Source organism: Cottoperca gobio, unplaced genomic scaffold, assembly GCF_900634415.1.
Source record: "Cottoperca gobio unplaced genomic scaffold, fCotGob3.1 fCotGob3_124arrow_ctg1, whole genome shotgun sequence".
NCBI classification, from domain to species: domain Eukaryota; kingdom Metazoa; phylum Chordata; class Actinopteri; order Perciformes; family Bovichtidae; genus Cottoperca; species Cottoperca gobio.
In genome coordinates this window covers 669,136-692,805 of record NW_021166794.1, presented here as the reverse complement: position 1 = coordinate 692,805, position 23,670 = coordinate 669,136, and the positions used below count along the sequence as shown (strand labels likewise).

At 40.7% G+C, this 23,670-nt stretch overlaps 1 protein-coding gene across 1 annotated transcript; it reads right to left on the bottom strand.

Moving 5' to 3' along the window:
- Positions 1-8,374: 8,374 nt before the first annotated feature.
- LOC115004530 (Ig-like V-type domain-containing protein FAM187A) lies at positions 8,375-12,548 on the bottom strand. Its single transcript, XM_029426179.1, has 5 exons — positions 12,348-12,548; positions 10,696-10,973; positions 9,990-10,337; positions 9,169-9,395; positions 8,375-8,916 (listed from the first exon to the last, which is right to left on the bottom strand). The coding sequence occupies exons 1-5, from the start codon at positions 12,546-12,548 to the stop codon at positions 8,690-8,692; spliced, it is 1,281 nt and encodes a 426-aa protein (XP_029282039.1). The 3' UTR covers positions 8,375-8,689.
- Positions 12,549-23,670: the final 11,122 nt, after the last annotated feature.

Below are 23,670 nucleotides of genomic sequence, written 5' to 3'. Positions count from 1 at the left end.
AAGGTGAAGGATTGTACAATAACAAATGTGTTTGTAACAGATGAGCCAGAAAGTCCAACACTGTTCTGAAGAGAAAACTGGAGGCCAACAATCCGTATGGAGCCAGAGAGCTCTGATCACTGTCATATACATTTCAGAGCAGATTATGAACAATCACCATAAATGGTTTGGGACTGTACATATATACCGTATTGTGGGCGTGCGTAGTAACGAGGAGACGATAGACAAGTTGTCAAGTCGAACGTTTACTTCCCATCATGAACAGCGATACAGCGGCAGTAGTCAAGCCTCCAACCACAACAGTCACGACAGGTAAAACAATAATAACACCTCCATTTCTCACTTCCGTTAACTCTTAACCTTTTCCAGCAAGCTCCTGGGTTACCTGTCTTAAAGGAGACGTATCTCCTCTCATAGTGTTCAGTGAATGTCGTTCCCAGTGGGTCACTACAGTATCATTATTATTATTATTATTATTATTATTATTATTATTATTAAATAGAATATAGAATCTATAGAATAAATATATATAATATAATATATATTATTTATAATATATATTATGTACATATACATATATAATATATACATCTATATATATTATATATAATATATATATCAATGTATTCTATATATACTGTATATATATACAGTATATATATACAGTATATATATATATATATATATACAGTATATATATATATATATATATATATATATATATATATATATATATATATATATATATACACACAGTATATATATATACAGTATATATATATATATATATATATATATATATATATATATATATATATATATATATATATATATATATATATATATATATTTAAGCAATAGCTCCCGACAGGCCGTGGTATATGCTCATTATATCACAGTATCACAGGGGCGTGGTTCGGCCCTTAACTGTGATATAATGACCATATATCATGGTCTGAAGTGAGCTATTGCTTTTATAAAACGGTTACCAAGTGTGGCAATATGAAAGAAAAATACACACTCCAATTTAAATAGTTTTTATTATTAAATAATGATGTTCAAATAAAATAGTCCCTCCATTGCCTTCTGCACAAAACATAGTGCTAACAGCTAGCGCGCTAACAGCTAGCGCTCTAACAGCTAGCGCGGTGTTCTGTTCATTTCGTAGCTCTGCATGTTGTCTTTTAGGGTCTTTCTTCTCTGGAGATAGGCACTGATCAATCCACTCCTCCAGAGTAGAGAACATTGTACGGTCCCTTGTATTGGCGCATGCGCGGCCGGAACCCGGAACCAGATTGAACTGTAAACACGTCTGTGTTTCAGCCTGTATAGTACGTATTTCATTATTGTCATTTCACGCTGATATTATTTATAATAAAAGCAACCGAACAAATGGAACACTGTTCTTATTTACATAGTAAAGCTTTGTAAGTTTGTTTCTTAACGGACGTAATTTAACAGCTGTAATGGTTGTAGTTTTTTCTCAGAGGCGGAGGGATACTGACTTGTGTCAATTCTACCCGTGATATACGCACATTATACCACGGGTAAGAACCAATCAGATCACATGTCCGTTTTATAAAATATATATATATATACTATATATATATAATATATATATACTGTATATACATATGAGAATGTCTGCTAAAAGTTTCATGAAAGTCCTCCCAAATATGTTGAGTTATTTTCATCTGGACCAAAGTGAGGGGACCGGCTGACATTCCTGCCCCTGGAGCCGAACCACCAGCGTGGCTAAAAGTGTGATTTAAAACCTCCACAGCAGCAGAGAGTCCCATTTATTCTGGCTGTTCCACAGACCTCACTGTCACCAGTTTTTAATTGGCACTTCTGCAGCAGTCCCAGTAGGAATTGTTGGTAGTGTTCTCGGGATTATCTGGAAAAGACACATTGCTGCTGAAGTTTGTAAATCCCATTTTTCCTTTTTATGCTGTCAGCATCACAAACAACTAAATTACATTAATCTCCAAAGTATTGGAGTTGAACCAGAAAAGTCTGGGAGACTGATGTTTCAAAAGCAGGTACCATTAGGGATCATAAAAAAACATATTGTATAGTTTGTTATCTGTTTAACCTAATGCCTCAAGTCCTCAGAGGAATTGCTGTTAGCATTTGCTCACTTTGTAATAACAGCAAACGTCCCTGTTAGATACAGAATGTTCTGTTCTCTTCAGGAGTACGTTTCCTCCTCTAAACCTGGGCACATATTCTCAACAGGGGACCCAAATATCGACTCGGAATTCTTCGCTGTGATAATCGCGTCTCTTCTTCGTGTCCTTTCAATTCAAAAGCACGTGGCTATATAAGATTTATTTTATCCCTCTTTCCATCAATGTGTCTCCATTCAGTGAAACACGGGCTACAGGCTGTTTCCGTTTAAATGCGAGAGCTGCAGATTTACAGCCTTCCATTAAAAAAACAACAGCTTTGGATCAATGTGACAAAGTAGAGGATGTTTTGTGCAGCTATGAAGCGACTCCATCAACTTCAAGAGTTACGGGGCAGAAACACAACACTCAGGCTGCGTGGTCGATGTTGATGCACACGAACAAGATTCTATTCTTTTCATTTAGGGAAGAGGTTGATAGGATGTGAACCGTAATCTCATCCTATCACTACTCTCAACATGGGTTTCTTTTAACCCTGATCTTCCCCTAACAATAACCAAGAAGCTATAAGGACAAGTTAAAAAAATCCACACCTGGTACGAGATGAATGTTACTGGAATGAGATGATGGGGCAAAATAAATAAATATAGTACATATTATTTTTGTTTTTACAGCTTCCCTAATTCCACCCACACTCTCCACAGGGAGTGTTGTGTAGTTGTGTAACTCTGCCTGCTAACTGAGAGGTACTGAGAGCACTGTAATGAGTGTGTTCACATTTTTGGCAATTACTTCAAATCAACAAAGTGGCAGCAAATGAGAAATATGTGAAGTTATGTCTTGTTGATGTGGTGGAGCAACAGGCAGGTAGCATTACTGCGGATAGGTTTAAGTATTCCTTCTGTATTCCCGAGGCAAAACAAAGGTTAAGAAACTAGTTCATCTCCGTCCATTTATCTTCCAGCAGACAGCCTACATGCTACACTGCTGGCCTGGATGCACTAACAAGTTGATTAATGGCTGCGGTGTGTGGTCCAAATCTCTCTCTCACAGTCGGCTCAATGTGACGGAAAGTTACCTAACAGGGGCCAATGAGGTGGTGCTGCCGAGTGCGAGGGCGGAGTCTCGTTCACCTCCAACACAAATGTGCAGGAATGTTTCTTTCTGTAGAATTAGATTAGAGAACTTGCTCAAGGGCATGTGGCAGGAGCGGACGCAGTGTGTGCTACATTATGAGCAGTCAACCTTCTGATTATGAAAGCCTAACTCGTGCTAAAACTTTTTCCTATGAAGTGCCATTTCAATTTTTTCAAAATCCTTCAAGGGCCATACTAACTATTGAATCCATAACCTCTTCTAAAAGACACAGCCCATTCCTTTCACCTTTCTTTCATGCTGTGCAAAAACAGCAACTTCTTCATCCATGCTTTCTGTTTTATCTTCCCATGTTTGTATGTTCCGCTCTGCAGAGAGCTGCTTGTTGGGCCAAACTCCGCCGAAGAGCGTTAACTTTATCCAAACGCACTCGTCCTCTCAGCTCGTGCAGTTTGGCATGTTTCGCGCTGTAATGACGATCGAGAGCCTTTTTCATCACCGCAAGCGCGTCCGCACAAACTAGGCACACTGGCCTTTTACTTCCACAAAGAAATAATCGTTCGTCCATTTCTCCTGGAAAGTGCGACATTCCGCATCCACCTTTCTCAGTTTTACACTCGCCACGCTGCGTTCACTGATGTCGATGACGGTCCCGTTTAACATTAACGTTTCTTTGACATGACGTGACCACGTGATGACACGTTCCGCTCGTGTTGTGTTTATGGACCCTGACCTTGGCCAGGGAAAATGGTCAAATGGTCTTGCGTGCCTTACACAGGCCGGAGGTTCCCCACCCCTGTGCTAAAGCATCGCAGCATCCTCCATTTACAGCATTTTCTTTATCTGTGCACACAAACAACTCATTTTTTTGTCACTTTTTAAAGATTGAATCCATGTCTGAAGGAAAGATGGTGGTTCCAGGGTTGTGCTGACGATGATAAGTGTTCCGTCTATAATAGCGCTGAAGGTGAAGTCCACATTTTTATATTCTGCCTGCAAAGTCCTGATTTCTAAGGTTTTTTTTGTCCTCAAGAAATTGAGATATGGACAGCGATTCAAAGGTTCAGGCTCCATCCGTCCACTTTCTGCAAATTATTTTAATCAAATCGGTGGTGGGAGAAGGCAAAGCATCCCAGAGACTTAATGTAATGTAATCTCCCTCACCGCTCCTTCCAGCTCCATCCTCCTCTGGTCTCCTTCCAATCAGACATGCCTTGAATACCTCCACAGGGAGGCATCCAGGAAACATTCTGGCCTCTTGTTGTTTTTTGCATGCAAACCTCCTTATTGCGCACTTGAAGTAGCAGGTAGTTGCAGCCAGTTCTATCATCAGCAAAATGCAATCTTAAAGTTTCCATTCCTCGGCTGCAGCTTGTGATTAAGTCCGTAAAAACTAGAATTGGCAGCAAGGTGCAGCCTTGACTGAGAATACATTTCACTTACACCAGCGTATGTGGTTGTAAAGAATTGGCTGAGAAATACTCTTTTTACACAAAAAGCCGCCCAATGTTTGCTATTTTTAACCAACTAACCACCTAAGCTATCACTACCAAACATTATATTCTGGTCAATGAAATGCTTTAAATCTTTGCATCAAGGTTCTCCTAAAGACAAGTAATGCAACACATGTGTGAATACCTTATAGATTCTTGTCTACAAGGTACAAAACATATTTGGTATTTTAACAAACCAGAAGCTAGAGTTTCTAAATGAAGCATGGATGGAGAAAAAGGGGCAATACAAATCATCCCCCTGCATTTATATTTGATTTGAATGTTAATATATTGTTTCTTACTTGTTTTCTATGTTTTCTCACTTTCCTGAGTTAAATCATGTGTAGAATGTGTGTTTTCTGAACGTGAAGAAGGATCGGTTGTTTAAATGGAGAATTCATTAACTTTTAGAGTGTGACTTACACAGACAGTAATGTGAACAGCTGCTGCTGCTGCACTTACACGGCAGCTCCATAAAATGGGAAAAATATCTGGTGAATTTGTATCATTTGTGCACATGGGAGTTGCATAACAGATGGGAACGTACATGGCATGAGGAGACGCTGCAATACAGCAGGGTGCTTGTACTTCAAAATAAGAGCAGAGAGGGAGGTCATGAGGTATGTGAAGTGAAACCTTCTTCCCAGATTGCACAGGTAGGGAAGAACACCCAGTGAGTTACTTTTCCCGCAAGTTTAACACGCATCAACTGAAGTACTCCACAATTGAAAAAGAAGCCTTGGCCCTGTTGTTGGCATTACAGCATTTCAAAGTTTATCTCGGTTCAAGAGTTGATCCTGTCCAAGTTTTCACTGACCATAATCCCCTCGTGTTTTTGTCCAGGATGTACAACAGCAAGCAACGTCTCATGCGTTGGGCACTGATTGTACAGAACTTCAATCTCAAAATAATTCATAAAAAGGGGTCTGACAACATTCACGTGCTTGGTAGATGTTAAGTGGCAGTTCCCAAGAGGTTTGGAATGGGGAGGGGGTGTTACGTGCCAGGCAGGTTGTGTGTTGGTCTTGCTGTGTTTTTTCTCTCCTCCCCCTCTTCTCTCACCTGTCAGCTAATTAGGTGGTGATTTCCTGATTGGCTGGCCTATCAGGAGGAAGGGCCCTCAATAAAGGAGGACCAGGAAGAGCTGGCCTGCTCTCTCTTCAGCCTGAGTCATGGTCTACTGCTGACGTCCTTGACCAAGCAAATGATATACAATGCTATGTGTGCGGTAACATGTGAGTGGTGTGATGGCGAGATGAAGCTTCATGAAGCATTGAAGCTTTCCATCCAATTGGTTCGCTCATGGATTTTGTTTGTGTTTTGTTTGCACGGACAGTAGTAGCCAGGCCTCGTTTTATTTATTTTGTTTGGCTCAACCATTTGGTCCCTTCCTCACCCTTACTTTTGAGAGAGTTCATTGGAACCAGTTAATTTTTGCAATAAACAATTATACACGTTCACTCCTACTCTGACTCGCTCAATCATTGGTTGTTGTGTTATTGTCCCCCTCTTCCCCAAGCTGCATTTTCCATAAACACCACACAGACGTTTATGGGCTTGATTAATGAACAGATGAATTAATTATCTTTATTTACATTATGCTTTTTACAGAGGAGCCATCTCTTCAGATGCATTGCAAACACATTACAACAGGCAATGTAACAAGAATGAGTCACTGCCTCATTTTTCACTTTAAAATGTTTTGTACCGTTGACCAATTATGCAAACTAATGTCAGAAGCCCCACATCATATTTTAAAAGTAAATTATGATTTAATTAAACTTCCTGCAGTAATATTATCAAGCATATGTTTTTTTCACATCATACATTTTATCCATGATTTACATTTTTGGTTATCGTGTCATTTATTAATTTTCTCAAATTATACCTGCTTACTGCCCATGAGTATATCAACAGAGAAGAGGTCCATAAATAAAAGAAAGAATAAATAAGCTCTAATGATTCATTACAAAGGTTCTTTTCAGTCCTACTGTTTGCTTTTAAGACTGCTGTGGTAGATGAAGCTTCTGAAGGTGCAGGCGAGGAAGATATTCCTCTGAAGCCAAGAAACTCTCCTCTGGCAACCTGTTTGCCAAATTTACAGAAGTTGGTCATGTGAGCGTGATGATCTAGCAAGTTTTCAAGTGAAGATCAACACTCTACTATATCAACATCAACATGCTAGATTTCCATGGAATCTGGCACTGATATTCATCATGCCCAGATGATAACTCTTCTAGCGTCACCATCAGGGCAAAATGTCATATTTACACACAAAATATCTGATAACCTGGCAGATTTACAAATGGAATCTGAGTATAATCATGCTTCCCAGATGATAAACCCTTTTGTTTCTCAGGACCTTTCCTTTACCTTAAATGCAGTTGCTTCTCACACTTGCTCTTTAAGACCCGAGTCCTTCTGGCTTTCTCTCCTCACAGTCTGTCAACTGGTGTTGGCCTTTGATCTCAGCTGTAAATAAGTGGCTGAATGATTGTAAGGCTTCAGTGAAACCAGCAATGTTCTCAAATCCTGGGGAATAAAGTAAGTAGGATTAATAGCTAGTAAGAAGCCAGAGTGGGGACATAATCACACATGAGAAGAGAACAATGGTGCGATGTAAAGAATGGAAAATAAGATCCAACAGAGGAAGAGACAGTTTCTCCATCTAAAGGGTTTCTTCAGATTCTGATGTAGAATCACAATCATCTGAAAAAAGGCATCAATTCATCATTTTTGAAAGGCTCGTGCAGATGTAGAACAAGATGGTAATCAAATCAAATTAGGTCTTTCTCAATAAATTCAATGCCTGGCTTCCCAGTGAAAAATTAATTGTAATAATTATAATTGACGACGGAGCTCCGCTCATACATTAACAAGGGAAATGAGTCGTGTTGAACTGAAAGTCATTTTATTAATATAATTATGCACAGAAGTATTAGAAACATCTTAACCTGACGGATATACTAACAATCACATACATGCAAGCACACATTCCTGATGCATTGTTTTGCACACTGAACGCTGTATTTTCACTGTTTACCTGGTAATTGTTGCGACAAATATAAAACAGTTGCCGCCATTATAACTTCCCAGGGCTGTAAAACGCACGGCTGTTTTAGGTCTGAATCCCCCTAACTGAGCTTGCGTCTCTATCTCCATGGAAACTTAGCAAACTCAATTTTCCGATGAAGACCATGTGATATGGTTGAAGCAAGGAAGTGGACCTTGATCAGTTGCAATTGTTTTGTCAAGCTACTATTTGTGAGGTGGAAGAATGAACTTCAATGCTTCTTTAATATTGTTTACGTTTGTGGTTAAAGATAAATAACACAACTCTACTGAGTATTAAAATTCAAAATGTTTTGTACGCATCTCGGTCTTAAACAAAGCTGCATTCAGAGACCTTCTGCATTCTGACAACTTCAGAGGTATGAAGGAGGGAATGACGTTAGCTTGCGCAAAACTTAGATCGACAGAAATTAAAAAAAAGAAAGAATAAAAGACAGAACTGGAAAAAGAATGCAGAAAAAAGTACCATTAACATGAGGTTCTGGCAATTTACGGTCCAGCCACGTGTGCCTGTGAGTCCCTGTGTGTGTGTGTGTGTGTGTGTGTGCGTGTGCGTGTGTGTGTGTGTGCCCTAATGCCAAGCTAACTGGTACCGCGGTTACCGCCGCGGTCACAGAATTGTAAAGCCCACCCTCTGGTTCCTACTCAAGTAAACTCTGTCAGCTCTGTTGCCGCTGTTTGCACTGTTCTCGCTAGCACTGTTATTAATGTATGTGTGGTTTCACTCTAAACAACACAAATGTAAAACCTTGCGATCATACAAGCTGTTTCTCGAGGTTTCGCCTCGATTTAAACATGCACATTTCCAACATCGACAATCGGCGGAGAACACGTATGTCCAATTTGTTATGATTTTAAAGTATTCAGTCAAACAATGATTATTTACTATTCATTTTAAGTTTAATCCACGTGTGTTTCTCCAGTGTCTGTGAGGTGTCTGACTCCAGCTCTGCCGAACAGTATCAGGCAAAACACAGCTGTCATGATAGCATATGATCTCAACACAGTATTGAGAGCTGTGGGGAAGTCCGGATGTGATGTCACTGACTGTCCCGGCCCCAAATGAGCGTAGACCAGCAGACGTATCTCAGCGGCTCGGTGACCCTGCAGCCAGCAGTAGTAGACACCTAATTAACAAAAATGCCATTTTAGTCAAATTAAACAACCAGGTTGAAACGTTTAAAAAATGGAGACAGAAAATTGATCGCTGGCAGGTACAGACTTTAACATCAATACATGTACGTATGTATCACACAAACTATCTTATGCTGATCTGATTGGCATAATGTCAAATATAGATTGATAAACAAAAGGTTTTCACAAGACTTCTCCTGGCCTATAGACATCGCCGTTGATTCATTACAGTAAACAGTCGATACCTGAGTCCTGAGTTTTTGCAGGTTTGAACACCAAGTGGTGTCCGGTGTCTATCAGCAGCCTGGGGCGTGTGGTGCTGAGGTTACGACCTGCCGAGTGTTCAGATCGGTAGATGGGTTCAGATCCTTGGTCCCAGGCCACGGCCATGTTAGGTCGCGCCGCGGGACAGCCAAGGGTCAGGACACGGTCCGCAGGGTGGTTCAGGTAGAACACTGGCAGGGAGGCAGAGCTGTAACACACAAACAGAGATTCATGACATTCACAATGTTTTACTGCTACTTCAGTTTGGGTGGTAGATTTAGCAAGAATCACATTCTGGACCTGCTAGCATGATATCAACTTTGACAATCTTTCACTCCAATTTCTTGCCAGATTCATGGTCCCCAGAAGAATATGTTGGTGCCCTATTGACCTTGTATCAGGTCACGTCCATGACAAGTTAAATGAAAATAGATGGCTGAATTCACGCTACTCAGAGGATGAATCCTAATTTTTTTTGGTGAGCCCCAAAACCTTTCTCTAGCGCTTTCATCGGGACAAAAAATTGAAATATCTAAATCTAATGTAGATATTTGTATGACCTTTACCATGTACATCATTGCTCTCCAATGGATGAACCCTTTCAATATCAGATACTGTATGAAATGTCCTCCTGCGCCACCTTTAGATCCAAAATCTAATTTATTGGTAATTTCCTGACATCAAGCTTTGCAATTTGCTTCTCATTCACAACAATGGCAGCCATCTAACCATTGGGATAGATCACTTCCCTTTCACATCCTGTCTTTCATGTGAATATCCAAATACTTATCTATGTGCTTACTTGTAGCCAAGAAATGCCATCAGAGCGTGGATTGTGGTGGAAGTCGGAGATTGAGTTTGACAAGTGACTTGACAGCTTTTGACCTCTAGCTTGGCTCCAACTCCGCGCTGCTTTAGTTGTCCGAACACCGTGGGCACCGCCCCCGAGCCGCATGAAGTGACCGTCTGATTGACCCTTCTGTAGCGTATATGCAGGTAGTGGGAGTGGATGTAGCAGAGTCCCACACGAACCTGCTCTCCAGGTCTTCCACAGCGATCGCAGACTGTCCACTGCCGGAAGCTGGTAAAGACCCGGTACAGCAGTCCTTTTCCTTCTTTCCCTGTCTTGCTCATAGTTTCCAGAATGAGCCTAAGAGCATCACATTTTAATTGGAGTCAGCCAAGTGGTTCTTCATGGATTTTTCATTCTTCATAATAAACATAGGATGCACATATGGAGATATAATGTATGTCATGTTCATCACAAAGTTGATAGGATCTCTCTTATCTCTGTCTTTCACCCACCTGCATGTGAGGGGTAACATGTGATCCATTTAGCGTAAACAGAATCAAATATAATATATATTAAAAGCCTCAAGTGATGGTGGGATGTCTCACACAGAAATCGACTTTAAGTGTCGATACATACTGGACAGCAGCGAGTTCTACTTTCATCGTCAGTGTCGGCTTTCTAATAAAGGCCCAGTCTTTGGTCTCGTTCTCGTTACCTCGGAGTAAAGCTGAGCGTGCGTGCCTCCTGGATGTCCAGGTCGTAACCGTAGAAGAAGTCTTTGTGGACAGAGCCGCAGATGTATATGCCGGAATCGTCGGGCCCCGCTCTGAAGATCAGCAGGCTGAAGAGACGGATAGAGAATCGACTCCGCAGATCTCCGCTATGAGGAACACTACTGGGGTCCAGCAGCCTGTTGCCATGGTGATCAGTCAGGACTCTGGTCTCCTTGGAGCCGCCCAGATGTTTCCTAAAGAACCACACGACTGATTTGATCTGAAATACACAGGGATCTAAATAACTATATATACATCTGCTGATGGTCAACAATGTTTTTCAATTGAGACTTAGCAGATGAATTTAGCAGATGTTAAAATGTAAGTCTCTCTCTTTTCTCCTCTGTTTTACCACGCTCCATTTAGCTGCTCGATTTCCTCTTCCACATATTTGTCTTTGTTCTACAAATCCTACTTATCAGCAAAGCTGACGAGAGGCTGAGGATTGCAGCAGCAGAGCAGCTCGATAACAACTGCAGCCATTTAGACAGCTGGTTTTGTACAAATAAAGAAGGATGTGTTATCTTGCAATGTTATGTTTCGCTAATTATATCACACACAAACATGTTTCGGATTGATGAAGGACTATGTCCTCTAAAACCTCTACATGTAACTGACATTCAGAGAATATATTTCAATATATAAGCTGTTGAACACATCATTTGAACCTGAAATTCACCCGGCCAATTCTTTCCAGGATCCTTTTCCAGGACACTTCTCATTCTACATGGTGGTTATACTATAACTATATTGTGTTTCAAGTGACATTTTGGCAATGGTGCTCATAAAAGGAATATAGCAGATCTTAAAGCTAGTTAGCCCTGAATTAAAACTTGTCAACTTCTCCTTCATATGTAATGTAAAGAGATCTGCCTGCTGTGGTTGGTTGTTCCTCAATACATAACATGCTTTGCACACTGCTGCGTTCCAAAAGTTGAACTACTTTTAACTCATGGTGAAAAAGCGGAGCCTGTGAACGCTTGCGATTAGTGATGGCAAAAAACAGCATGTGTACGGACCCTAGAGGTCCCATAATGTAAAACGTGAGATTGTCATGTATTTGTTTTATTATAAAACATTGTTTTAGTGCTATATAAACAAGTATCTTAACGCTCAATCGAGGATTACACACAGCCTGTATTCAGAATATGTGTCAGGATTTCTGTAAAGTTGTGATGTAAACATTCTAAATGTGTTGCAGTGTTTGTGAATGACATCACCTGACAGGAAGTAAACATGGACCCAAGCAGTTGCCTAGTAACGCAATTTTGTTAAAACGCGCTTAAACGGAGCATTTCAGATACAGGTGTATTCAGACACACAGTATTAAAGCATGTAAACATGGTCGAGTAGAAACAAAATACAAGTACGAACGTGGACAATCGCATAACATGTGACCTGTAAGATAAAAACAAGATTTATTTAAAGGAAACTAAATGTCATACCTAGATTACATACAACATATATCTGTCAGACTTTCTTCCTCAGTCTGATTGATTGATTTTCAGAGCTTTATTGTGATGGATTCATAAATGTAGTTCCAAAACAACAAACTTCCTGGTTGGTTAGGGTTAGGGTTAGGGTTAGCTGTTACCTGTTGGGGTTTGCAGTGGCAGGGAAGCTCCACAGTGACTCCAGCCAGGTAGGCAGCGTTGGTGAAGGTCAGGAAGGCGGGACAGGCTCTTCTAGCAAACACATCCTGCTTATCTTCAGGAGCCTCATAGCTCCTCAGCTCAGGACACAGGGTGAGGAAGAGGAGGAGGAGGAGGATGGGAGAGGGGGATGGTGGAGGCATTAGGCTTCTCAGAGAAAACAATAATGTGCTTACAAGCTACAAAGGTCACAACATAAATAAAATAATTCTGCACAAACACAGAGAAACCTCCAGTGTGTTTGTTCTGTCTCGTTTCAGATAAGTCAAACAAAGTTATTTTTTAAAACACAACAGCTTTGATGGAATCTGATGACAGAACCATCCTCTGTTGTCAACGCAAACATCTGGAGTCTCAGCCTTATTATACTTTCTGACAAACTCTAGTGTGTTTGGGTCACAAAGATTCACATTACCTTTATGTCCTGTGTTGGCTGCATTAAGAAGCAAACATCCTTGTATCTACTTTGTCCCGAGGACATTCTGAATAAATGATCCTCTCAATAAAGTTAAACAACTTCATCCTCCTCAAACATGTCCAGCATTTCATAGCATGCTGCTGTTTTATAATTGTTTGATGTAATAGACATACAGTTCCCCAGATGGGCTCAAGCTGCCTTCACATGATAGGAAATGTTCCCTGTGCTCTCACCGCAAGGTAGCTTTTGTTTCTATGGTTACATCCCCCGATTGTGGCACTTACAGCTCTTATCTGATTGGTTGCGCATTGAAAGGTCGAGATCAAAGTTGAAATAATTTGACAAATGAGGGCAGCACTCGGAGGCTTTTTTGAAGCGGTGCGCTAGAGGCAAGAGGCAAGAGGCACTTAATTTTGTATTATACATATCGAGAGAATTATTTTTTTATTTCATGCATTTAAATTGACCCGTTTGTTAATCTATATAGAAAAAGAAAGCTCTGTGTCTTCGACCAACAGCGCTCTCATTTTAGTGTAGAGTGCCAGATTTAATAAACGAACACACCCAATGTCAAAGAAGGATAAATGACCCACAACGCTGCAAATCTACAGTTATAAATTGTTGAACAGTCACCATTTGTCTCTGTCACATCATTCTCGTTATTGTTCCTTCTTTCAGACCTGTTGGACAGAAGTAGACCAACACTGTGTGTTAGGCTCTAGGGACGGCAAATATGCTCCGTCTGTCCACTAGTTTGTTCCAGACTGAAATATCTCTACAGCATCCAGCAGATATTTCAGTTTGCTGCATCACCATGAAAGAACAATGACATACTTTGCCTCAGGAAGAAGTCCTTCCACACCTCATAATCCACACTTATGAGTCGGTTGATGCGAGGTGAGCTTTGTTTCATCCACTTAATTCGTCCTGCACGTCTCAACAACACTGCTGCAGGAGTCAAGCTGCAGGACGATGTTGCTGTAATATGATAAAGTAGAAAAAGAGTGCAATGAAGCGGCTCTCTGCTGAGCTGCAGGTCTGTGTATCGTTGGGCCTCCAGCAGAATGAACAGAACACGCTTCTGTACAACTTCACTGCCTGGAGACACAAACAAAGTGTATGATGTAAGCTGGCAGCCTCGGCTGAAGGCATGCGCTGAAAGATGATTCCAGTGTGTGTGTGTGTGTGTGTAAATGTTGGGTACAATAGTTTCAGGATGGATTTTCTCTGTTACTGAATGTGTGAGGGCAGCAGGATGAATAACTGTGTTCAGAGCGATACACACTTCAGATGGCACCTCCCTATTTACCATTAAGAAAACGGAATTCAGTTTCAAAACAACAATAATATGTAAACTGCGTGGGACCCAGTCTTTTTTTGACAAGCACATGCTTCATTCGGTAATCGTAATTCTTTATTTTATTATTTATTTTTTCAGCGGACAAATGTCTAATTTTGAAATAAATAAAGCCATAACCCTTAAATGAGAGTCAGTGCTCCGAAGGGGACTTGTTAGAAGAATGAGTTTTAATTTGAAAAACATGTCGTACATGGCAGGTCATTTTGAAACTCCTCTACATAAATACATGAAGATACAAAAGTATAAAGATTTAAGTACAAACATGTTTAAGGACCGTAAGTTTGATATATGTAAACATGTCTTTTGTGTAACATTAAAACAAAATGTCAAGAAAATACTGATAAAAAAACAAAACGACATTTGCAAATGTCACATTTACGTAATCTCATTTCTGAAAAGCTGCTTGATCCTTAAAAACAGCTCTTATTTATTTATTACTAAATGCCAGGATGTAAACACATTTATTCAAAATGTTACATCCAGTGAAAAAAAACAACTTTGTGTTTAATACTGTTTTTTAGTGACATTGGTTTTATCCTTCTTCTGAAACAGCTTCTTACAACTACTTAGAAAAAAAAAAAAACGTCATCACTGAGGAGCGTCACAACAAGTCGATGGTGGACCCAAGTGCAGCACACAGGAAACCAAGGATAATTGGTAATGACCTTTATTAGTAGTCAGGAGCAGGTTATAGCCGAGTACACTGATCCACAGCGGGATGATAATAATCCACAAGGACCAACCAATAGGTAGCAGGCAAGGAGGTAAGTCGGGGCCGGCCGGAGGGTCGGGAAACAGGCAAGGCAGGTTGAAGGAATCCTGTCTGGGTCGGGAAACAGGAAAGGCAGACAGGTCCAAAACAGCCTTGGTCGGGAAACAGGCAAAGCAGGTAGGGTCGGCAACGAGAGATCTGTTTGGGGAAGAGCGCTTGAAAGACTTGCATGATACAGAGTACAATCTGGCACTGAGTGAGTGACTGGGAGAGGCTTAAATAAGGGCTTGATTAATTGGCAGCAGCCTGAGCCCAAGGTGAGGTGATGAGGTGGGAGTGGCTGGCTGGTGAGGTGAAAAGGAAGCGAGGTGTGGAAAAGTACCAGGCTAAGGTAGGAAGTACTGGAGCAGACTGTGACAGAGGACATTGTATTGACTGGACGTTAATTCCCTGGAAGTAACCTTCACCCTAACAGTACATCTCTATGCGATACCTTTTGCATAATAACACCAGCAACATAAGTTATTTGTGTGTATAGATCAGAAACACATACATAGGGCCACGGAAACAGTTGTTTTTATCATTTGTATTCCACACAGGAGGTGAGTCCCTGCAATGTGACTGTGTGAACAGTCCGTTGTCCCCACAATGTATTGAAGATAGGCACTCACACAGACACACATCCCTGTGTGTTCGCACTATACTGCAACAGATCCTCCAAGCTAAAAGAAAAAAACTTACATCGTTTGTAACTGGCCTGTAGAACGACATAGAAGCGTTTTCTGAGACCCCTATAAGCAGAATGACATCATTTGAAATTTTCTAAAGCCTGAAAACAGAGCCAAGGTGCAGAGGTCTTCTCTCAGGAAAATGGAAAATTTGAACAGTGAAAAACGTTAGGTTAGGGAACCCGTATCATAATGGTGTTCATAATACATCCCCTCACTTTTCAACTTATAAACTAAACTAAAAATGGGCCTCTAGAAGCTCACACACACACACACACACACACACACACACACACACACACACACACACACACACATTTCTCGGTTTTATGTGAAAGGATAAATAGGAGGTGCAGAAAATGTATTACTGCTTCTCCTCTTCTGTCCCTTTTCTTTATTCTTCTTGTCCATTAGCTTTAGCCTTAATCCAAACACCATTTACTATCGGCTCTGGGGCACCATATACAACACCGTCTGTATCTCATCGGTCCTCATCTCGTCCTTTTATTCCTCTCGTCCACTTCAGCTCAGTAGCTACATCCTGATCTCCCAACTCAGCCCGTCCCAAACATCCATTAATACAATCCTCTGGTATATTTAACAACACATCCAGTCCCTCAGTTAAGCTCCAGGAAAAACAACCTTTTCTTTATGGTTTTCATCATCTCGCTCTGCCTCCTCCTCCTCCTCCTCCTCCTCCACTTCTACTTATTGACTCCATCTAATAGCATCCATTCTGAGGCTTGATTTTTGAATACCACCTATTCCTCCAACGTTATTATCACCCCTCCTCCTCGTCTCACAAAAGGTCCATTAAATGCTTGGCACCACCCAAACATGTCACTCAGCCAAAACATGTTGTCCTCTATTATTGTAATCAAAGATGGTCTCCACATAAATCTGTCTGTCCAACACTCTGGTCCAGAGCGAGACATTTCCACAACAAATGGCAACCAATGTATATTAAATGTGTTGTGGATATTCAGAGTTCCCAGAGGATGCTTCCTAATGTTTTTGGTGATCTCTTAACTTTTCCTCTACGGCCACAATCAGACCACAAGAGCAATTTGTCTATCCAAAACAAAAACGCTCAATAACCATGAAGGGGAGAGGATCAAATGTGCAACTAATAGATATCACCATGACACGTCCTAATGTGATTACTTACATTAAGATAATAATTGTTTTGTGTGTTGACTCCACTGTTTAGGTTGAATCAAATGACATCTACTATGCGACCTTCTCCTCCTCGCACTGATTTCTCCTCCTCGCACTGATTTCTCCTCCTCGCACTGATTTCTCCTCCTCGCACTGATTTCTCCTCCTGCTCCTTGTTGGATTTCACAAATAAATGTAATGTTATTTCAGCCTCACATGATGAAACATGTTTTGAAAGATTGCTTTAATACCTTCTCTGTAACCGGAATGATTCAACCTTTTTCACCACACATCTTATAAACATGACATTATTGCAACCATTTTTTAAGTCTATCAGTTTGTATATTGATTTCGTTCCTTCACACAGCCGCACGACCGTTGGCGGTGGAAAAGTATTACATTGACAAACTGTGTAAAATATACAAATAATTCATAAAAAAAAAAACGATCATAAGATGGGTTGTATGCATTTAGTTCTTTACTCTATTTCTACTTCAATTTTCATTTTATAAATCTTTTTGGGGAGTCTTGGGGAGGGACATTAGTGGTACAGATCTCCCTGAATATCTACCCCTGCTCCCATTCACACATGAACCAATGCAGTGCACCAATGTTCCTGCACATTTCAGGTGTGGAAGGTGCCACTGGTGGGGGTTCTGTCAGTGTTATCTAGGGGAAGCAAACTTCTTTCTAAAAATCAAGTCATTTTATGTTCCTTTTTATTGAACTATTCAGAGCTCTCCTTAGTGGAAACTAGAAACAATCCTTTCACTGTTCAAAGTGGACATTTCATTCATGAAAGTTTGCTCCAACACTGTCTGTGAGTGTGCAGTCAGTTCAGCTTCGTAAGATGTTCGATTGGACTTTTTATTGATCTGATCCCTCTTGCCTTGTATTTATCATTTCAAACTCTTCTTTGAGATTCACTGAAGACAAACTCTGAGCTCAAACAGTAGCCATTAGATTAAATTCTGTAGTCTGAGAAATTGCTGCTTTAACTTTAAAGCTGTACTTTATCCGCACTAATGGAGAAGTTTGTTTGTTGAATTTAGAAATTCTGGTGTTGGATATCGAAGGGCATCTGATCCGTCTGCAAAAACACATTTTAAAGATCATCCTTCTTCCTCCAGAGAAACATGGACTCATCGATTTTTACATGCTTTTCCACAGTAATGCTATAATTTGGTATAATGTTGAAAACCTAAAACGTGTGTGAAGTAAATGTCCAAGTTCTAAAGAAAATAAAAAATGATGATACAATAATTATTATGCTAGCATTAAGTAGTCAACCAAATCAATGTTCTGCGCTCCTATAACATTATCGATTGACAGTTTTTTAAATAAGTATGAAAATCGATGCAGCAGAAGAAGAAATATCATCTTTATTACTTCACATATTCTCCTTCCTTGTGGTGTCGAGCTAACATGTCAGTCAAGTCGAGTCGATTTTATATATACAACCTAATATCACAACAACAACATAGGCTTTTATTTTGTTTCCAACCTCCCTCAGTCGACAGAATGTCAGCTGAAGACGCTCTCTTCTTCCAGCAGCGTCCTTCACATTCACACTTGTTAGACTTCGTGCACACAGCCCTTCACCGAGCTGCTCCACTCGAGCAGTTGGCAGTTGAGCTGCTTCAATCAAAGGCCGGCGAAGACGAGCCGTTGAAGGAGGAGGAGGTGTTACTCATTCATTCTCCGCACTTAACATTTCCCAGCTGGTGCTGCGGAGCCTGCTCCTCAGGGGATTTCATTTTGACTGCCCGAGGACCGGGAGGTTTTTAAGTTCAGGTTATGTGTCTGTGAAGGATTTTGACTCAGTTTTTTTTCAGTTCCACCATCAAACCAATGTTTCTCCTTGTACACAAGACAAATCTAAATTTAATGAGCACAACTGAAGGGTTTGATGAGTATGAAAGTGATGTGAGTGAAATGCTTAACCCAACCGTGCATATATGGAAGACTTCAGAGCCAAGCTGAAAATAGACACACTACCGGTCGACAGGGATAATTGGTGGCGTCAGGAGATGAAGACATGATGCTTTCTCACTTTGAACTCATTCCCTCATACTGCCTTCAATGAAAAGCCTTCTGAATTTCAAGAGGACACGGGCACGAGTGGTTATACTGGGAAGCTCCTGACTGAGTGAGCAGCAGGAAGCCAAAACAGTTCTCAGCTAAATAAAGACAGGAACTGTGTGTTTATATAGCTGCAGACCAGAGCAAGCTTTTATGGTTTGATCCACTGCAGGTGCTGCATGTTTAATGGAGGATAGATGCTTTTTTGGGGGGGAATGTCATCTGCTGGCTGCGAGGATGAAGCCTCAATATGAAGTTAATGCGAGATTCTGCGGCCGTTAGATTTGAGGAAGTGCTGAATGGTACGAGTTAATAAACAGTGGAGGAGGGAATTTGGATAATGTCTCTTTGTCTTTTCTTCCAATAAGCAGAAAAGTTTTCCTTAACTTTGGACATTTTCATAAACCCAAAGTTCTGGCCGACACACGAAGACGAAAATAGAACATATGTGTTTGTAAGTTCTCCTCCTGGAAGTCCCGCTGTCATCACATGTATCTGGTAAATTCCCCCACAAAGCACCTGCACACCTGGCTCAACTTGTATGTGTTGCATACTTTGAATTAATCAATACGCTGGATTATAACGAAAAGATCCGACTGTTTTACATTACGGGAGGAGGAGGAAGCGAGCATACTGATTCTTAATTTATTTTGAAAGAATGATCATGGCCTTCTATGTATTGCATGATAAGATCATCTCTTGCTGGTTTCACCCACCATCTGAAAATACAAAAATAACAAATAAATAATACATTTAATGGAAAACACACATTAATTTCTTGCTGGTAGTTATGTTTAATGAAGTGCCTCTAAAAGCTAAATTGGTATTGGTTGTTATTACACTGAAAGAACCATTTTACTATTAATGTTTTTGCAATTATTATGTATATTATGTAATCCCAGCTGCCAAAATGCTAATAATTAAAATGATAAAGAAATATATAGTTTTTATTTTATTTTAACTGAAAAGTTATTATACAACAAAACTTATCAGGATCATAAAGACTCCCATTATCTGTGCAGTTAACCAACGAGGCCAGAGGAAGAGCCCTTAGAGTTCGAAAGAAAGCCATTTGTTTCATTTAATCTTAACAGTGGAACAGAAACATGTTTAAAATTCTACCTGAATCTCACTCGAGGCAAATCTATGTGCATTTGTCCAACCGGATGTTGCTCAAAGCAAAAGAAGCAGCATTCACAAACAAGCAGCAAAGGTCAGTGGACAAACAGGACCAAATGTAACAGCAGGGCGATATCCTGAACGGTAGCTGAAGAGGGTTTATCAGATGTATTTATCAAGGACTCTCGCTGTGGTTTGTCAGAAGGTCACAGATTTAAATCCCTTCAGATGTACAAACGTCTTATCTGCAGAAATCCATCCATCAATCAATTTCCAAACGCTTATCTGGGTCTGGTTTGTGCTGGTAGGAGGCTACGCAAGCTAGCCCAGACACCTTTTCTATGATTTGAAATGTAATTCCCTATGGCATGGCAGAGGTGTCCTCACCAGCTCAACCGGCTCCTTTCGACGCAAAGTTCCTTCTTTCCCTCCAGCTATAAAGGTGGGGCGAACAGCCAGCTGTCACAGCGAGGGGAGAGACGTGAGGAGCATGAAAATAGCCGAATAACCGCGCACATTCTCTCCTGGAAGACATCACAGCGTAACACATGGTGACACAAAATAATATCATGCTTCGATAAAGCGGACCCTGGGAGAGGTTTATTGAAAGTTGCCGCAAGACATTTAGTGTTCGTTACTTTTAACTGGAATCAATTTAGCTTTATTGGCTCTCTTTCTTTATCCTACAACACACACTCCCACACACACAATATATAGAATCACTGGGTAACATGCATGTGATTTTGAGGTCAGCAGGCATTTTTCTCCTGTGCAGCTCTCACTGAGAACAGTCACAAGGTCATTGCTGGACGACAGTTGCTGCTTCAGGGCGGACCGAGGTCTTTGAGGCTGTGAGACAGACCTCTGCATCAGCCATCCAGCTGTCTCACTGCTGGTCGGGTATATCTGCCACTCACTGTCTCTCTTTTACTCTGATCTCTGACTGTGGAGGAGTAAAGCTTAACTAAGAAATGCTTTGGCTGTAGGAAGGTGGTGCAGGTGTACAGCCTCATTAGACATCTGAAGTTATGGTTTTGTGGCGCATGCGGAGACAAAAAAAGATACGTGAAGGAATTTCACCGATCAAAGGAAGTTGCTTTACTTCTGCTCTTCAAAGACGTTCTCAAAGAATCTGTTTTCGTGAACACCTCCTCAAAGTGGGAACAACAACTGGTAAACGGGTTTAAACACAACACAGAGCTCATGAACACACCAAAGAACGACTTCTCTACTGGAGCATTTGAATGCACCATAGACCTTGGTGCCATTCTAAACATATCATTGGTTTAGTTTGCAATTATCAATATTTTTAACGATTGTTTTTTTACGAGGAAGGAAATGCACTGAATGCATAACTTTTGTTTGTTTGCGAGATAACTCCACAGGCCACTTTAAGGCAGGGGCACCATGTTTCTTGCATCGGTAGGTGTTTGCAGCTGTTCCGAATGGCCACGCACAACGGCGTCGTCATAAAGAGCGGTACGATGCGACGTTAGAGTAAAGGGGGATGCTGGCACACACTTTCACACAGTTCCTAATTGATGCCATTCATGTTATTGTCCCATTTGTACACGCATGTAATTTTTGCATGAATCACATTATAGTTATACTTACTGATGGTAATAATGCAGGTGCTTTTTATTTTCAGAATTTCTCTGCTGCTCTAGGCTACTGTGTTAATATTTCAATATACGAAAATCTAATTTCCTTGAACAAATACTATTACATAGAAGAGTAGTTATAATGCAACACTGGCTGTGGCGAAGCAAGCAAAGCATTAACTGTCTTCCTCTTCCTCTGTCCGTCTTTATGCCTTCCATCATTAATTCTATCGGTTCTCCCTTCTCCCACTAATCACTGTTCATTAGTCATGGCTGCTTCTATTTTTAGATCTGCTAATTGCATTGTTACCAATTAGTTACAAATGCATAGGAGGACATATTTCTGTGCGTGTGACAGCATGGCGGTTAAATTAAGTGTTTGCATCAGTTGCATCCATGCAAATATCTGTTCATTATTTATTTTCTATTTAAATGTAACGCAAAGGTCTGTCGATGGCGATGATTACGTTTTTACAAGCGTGTGCAGGGTTGGGTTTCCCCCGCTGGCTGGAAATGATTTGAATCTAATTGTATTGCTATAATTGTCTCATGGCGACAACTTGGCTTTACCATGATCATTCTCAAACAGAGCTGGTCATGTGACGCAGGCAGACATGTACAATCTATCTGTGCTCAGTGGAAGCCAACATGCACAATGACAGCGAGAGCAAATATAATATCCTCTACCAACACGAAGGTAAAAAAAAAGGCTTCTCATTCTTCTATCATACAGACACAATGACAAACTTTTCCTTGATACGATAGAGTCATTTCACAGTGTGACTGTGAAAACATCTGCTGCCCACAGACTCAGCCTCCTGCTACGGTGATTTAACGATGGCATCATGAGGAGGACCAGATACCATAGATCACAGTGGAGACAAGAGATCTGCTGCAGCCCTGCTCACTGTCTGTAAATACAACTGCTTCACTCTCTGTAGCAAACTCATTCATGGACGGATGAAATATGATGTGCAAACTGAGCTTGCAAATAGAGTATCTGCAATATTTCAAAAGGTGGATATCCACCCCTTGGACCTCACTTTCCAGCCTATGGGTCACAAGCGACACTTCCTTAAGAACACAGCAGCATGCTAACGCTAGCAGGTGTCACTACAACCAATCCCCAGGTTAACTAAAGTAATCAGGTTAACGCTATTCACATTGGTTGCAACCTACCTTTTGTATGTCTCTGTATCTCTTGAGACGCTAAAGACAACAGGAGGGATAAGAAGTTCATTGCATTGTATTAGACTGCAAGATATGAGTCATGGTGTGAGGAAGTTGTGGTAATTCCTAGTGCTATGATGTAAATAGAGAAAATACAAAATACAAGTTTGATTTGTGTTCAAGATCATTTAAAATGCTCCTCCTCCATTGAAGAGCATTTTTCCAGTCCGCTGTTGATGTGTGTCTGTATAATTGTTATGGTGTTGCATGTAAATCAATGTTTTTTAGTGTCTGTTGATTTGTTCAGCGTGTTACCGCCCAGGGACTGCAGATGGAAATTAGTTTGTAGCTAAATCTGCCATAAATCTTCTCTTGCACGCTCCTTGTTTAATAAAGACTCATGATAATGTCATTATCATCCATAACCAAGCTTTAGCCATGACGTCGACAATTTACAGCCCTCATGTTTAATATTGCATTATTTCCTTTCCTACTAAAGGTTAAAGGTCAGCCAGTGCTCTGTGGGTGTACCGAACACGCTGGTGACTCATTCAGCTGGACACAAATCAATCAGATCAATTTGGCAACATTCCCTCACATTCATCACGGTTTTGTAAAGAAATTAAGTCAGGAGTTCACAACCCCCTGTGGAGGTCAAAGGTCAAGATATTACGATGGATATGTTCTATTTCCATCTTCTCAGCAGATGGATGTCACATCGGCCCTCAAGGGGCAATTCCAATGTGTGTGTGTGTGTGTGTGTATGTGAGAGGAACTATACGGGGACCTATATACTGTGTGTGTGTGCTTTTTTAAGGTCAACCAAAAGTCTAAATTTGGAACGCTACTTATCAATTTCTTAGCCTCATATGAAAACCAAAACTGAGCTAAAAGAAGAATGAAAGACTCATTCATCA

Bases quoted from the DNA above. Each gene is read 5' to 3' on its own strand.
- LOC115004530 (XM_029426179.1), bottom strand. From the start codon at position 12,548: ATGCCTCCACCATCCCCCTCTCCCATCCTCCTCCTCCTCCTCTTCCTC. The intron at 9,396-9,989 runs GTAAGCACATAG...TGTGTGTTACAG, and splicing joins ATGGCATTTCTTGGCTACAA to CTCTGCCTCCCTGCCAGTGT. The intron at 8,917-9,168 runs GTATCGACTGTT...TTTGTTAATTAG, and splicing joins TGCAAAAACTCAGGACTCAG to GTGTCTACTACTGCTGGCTG.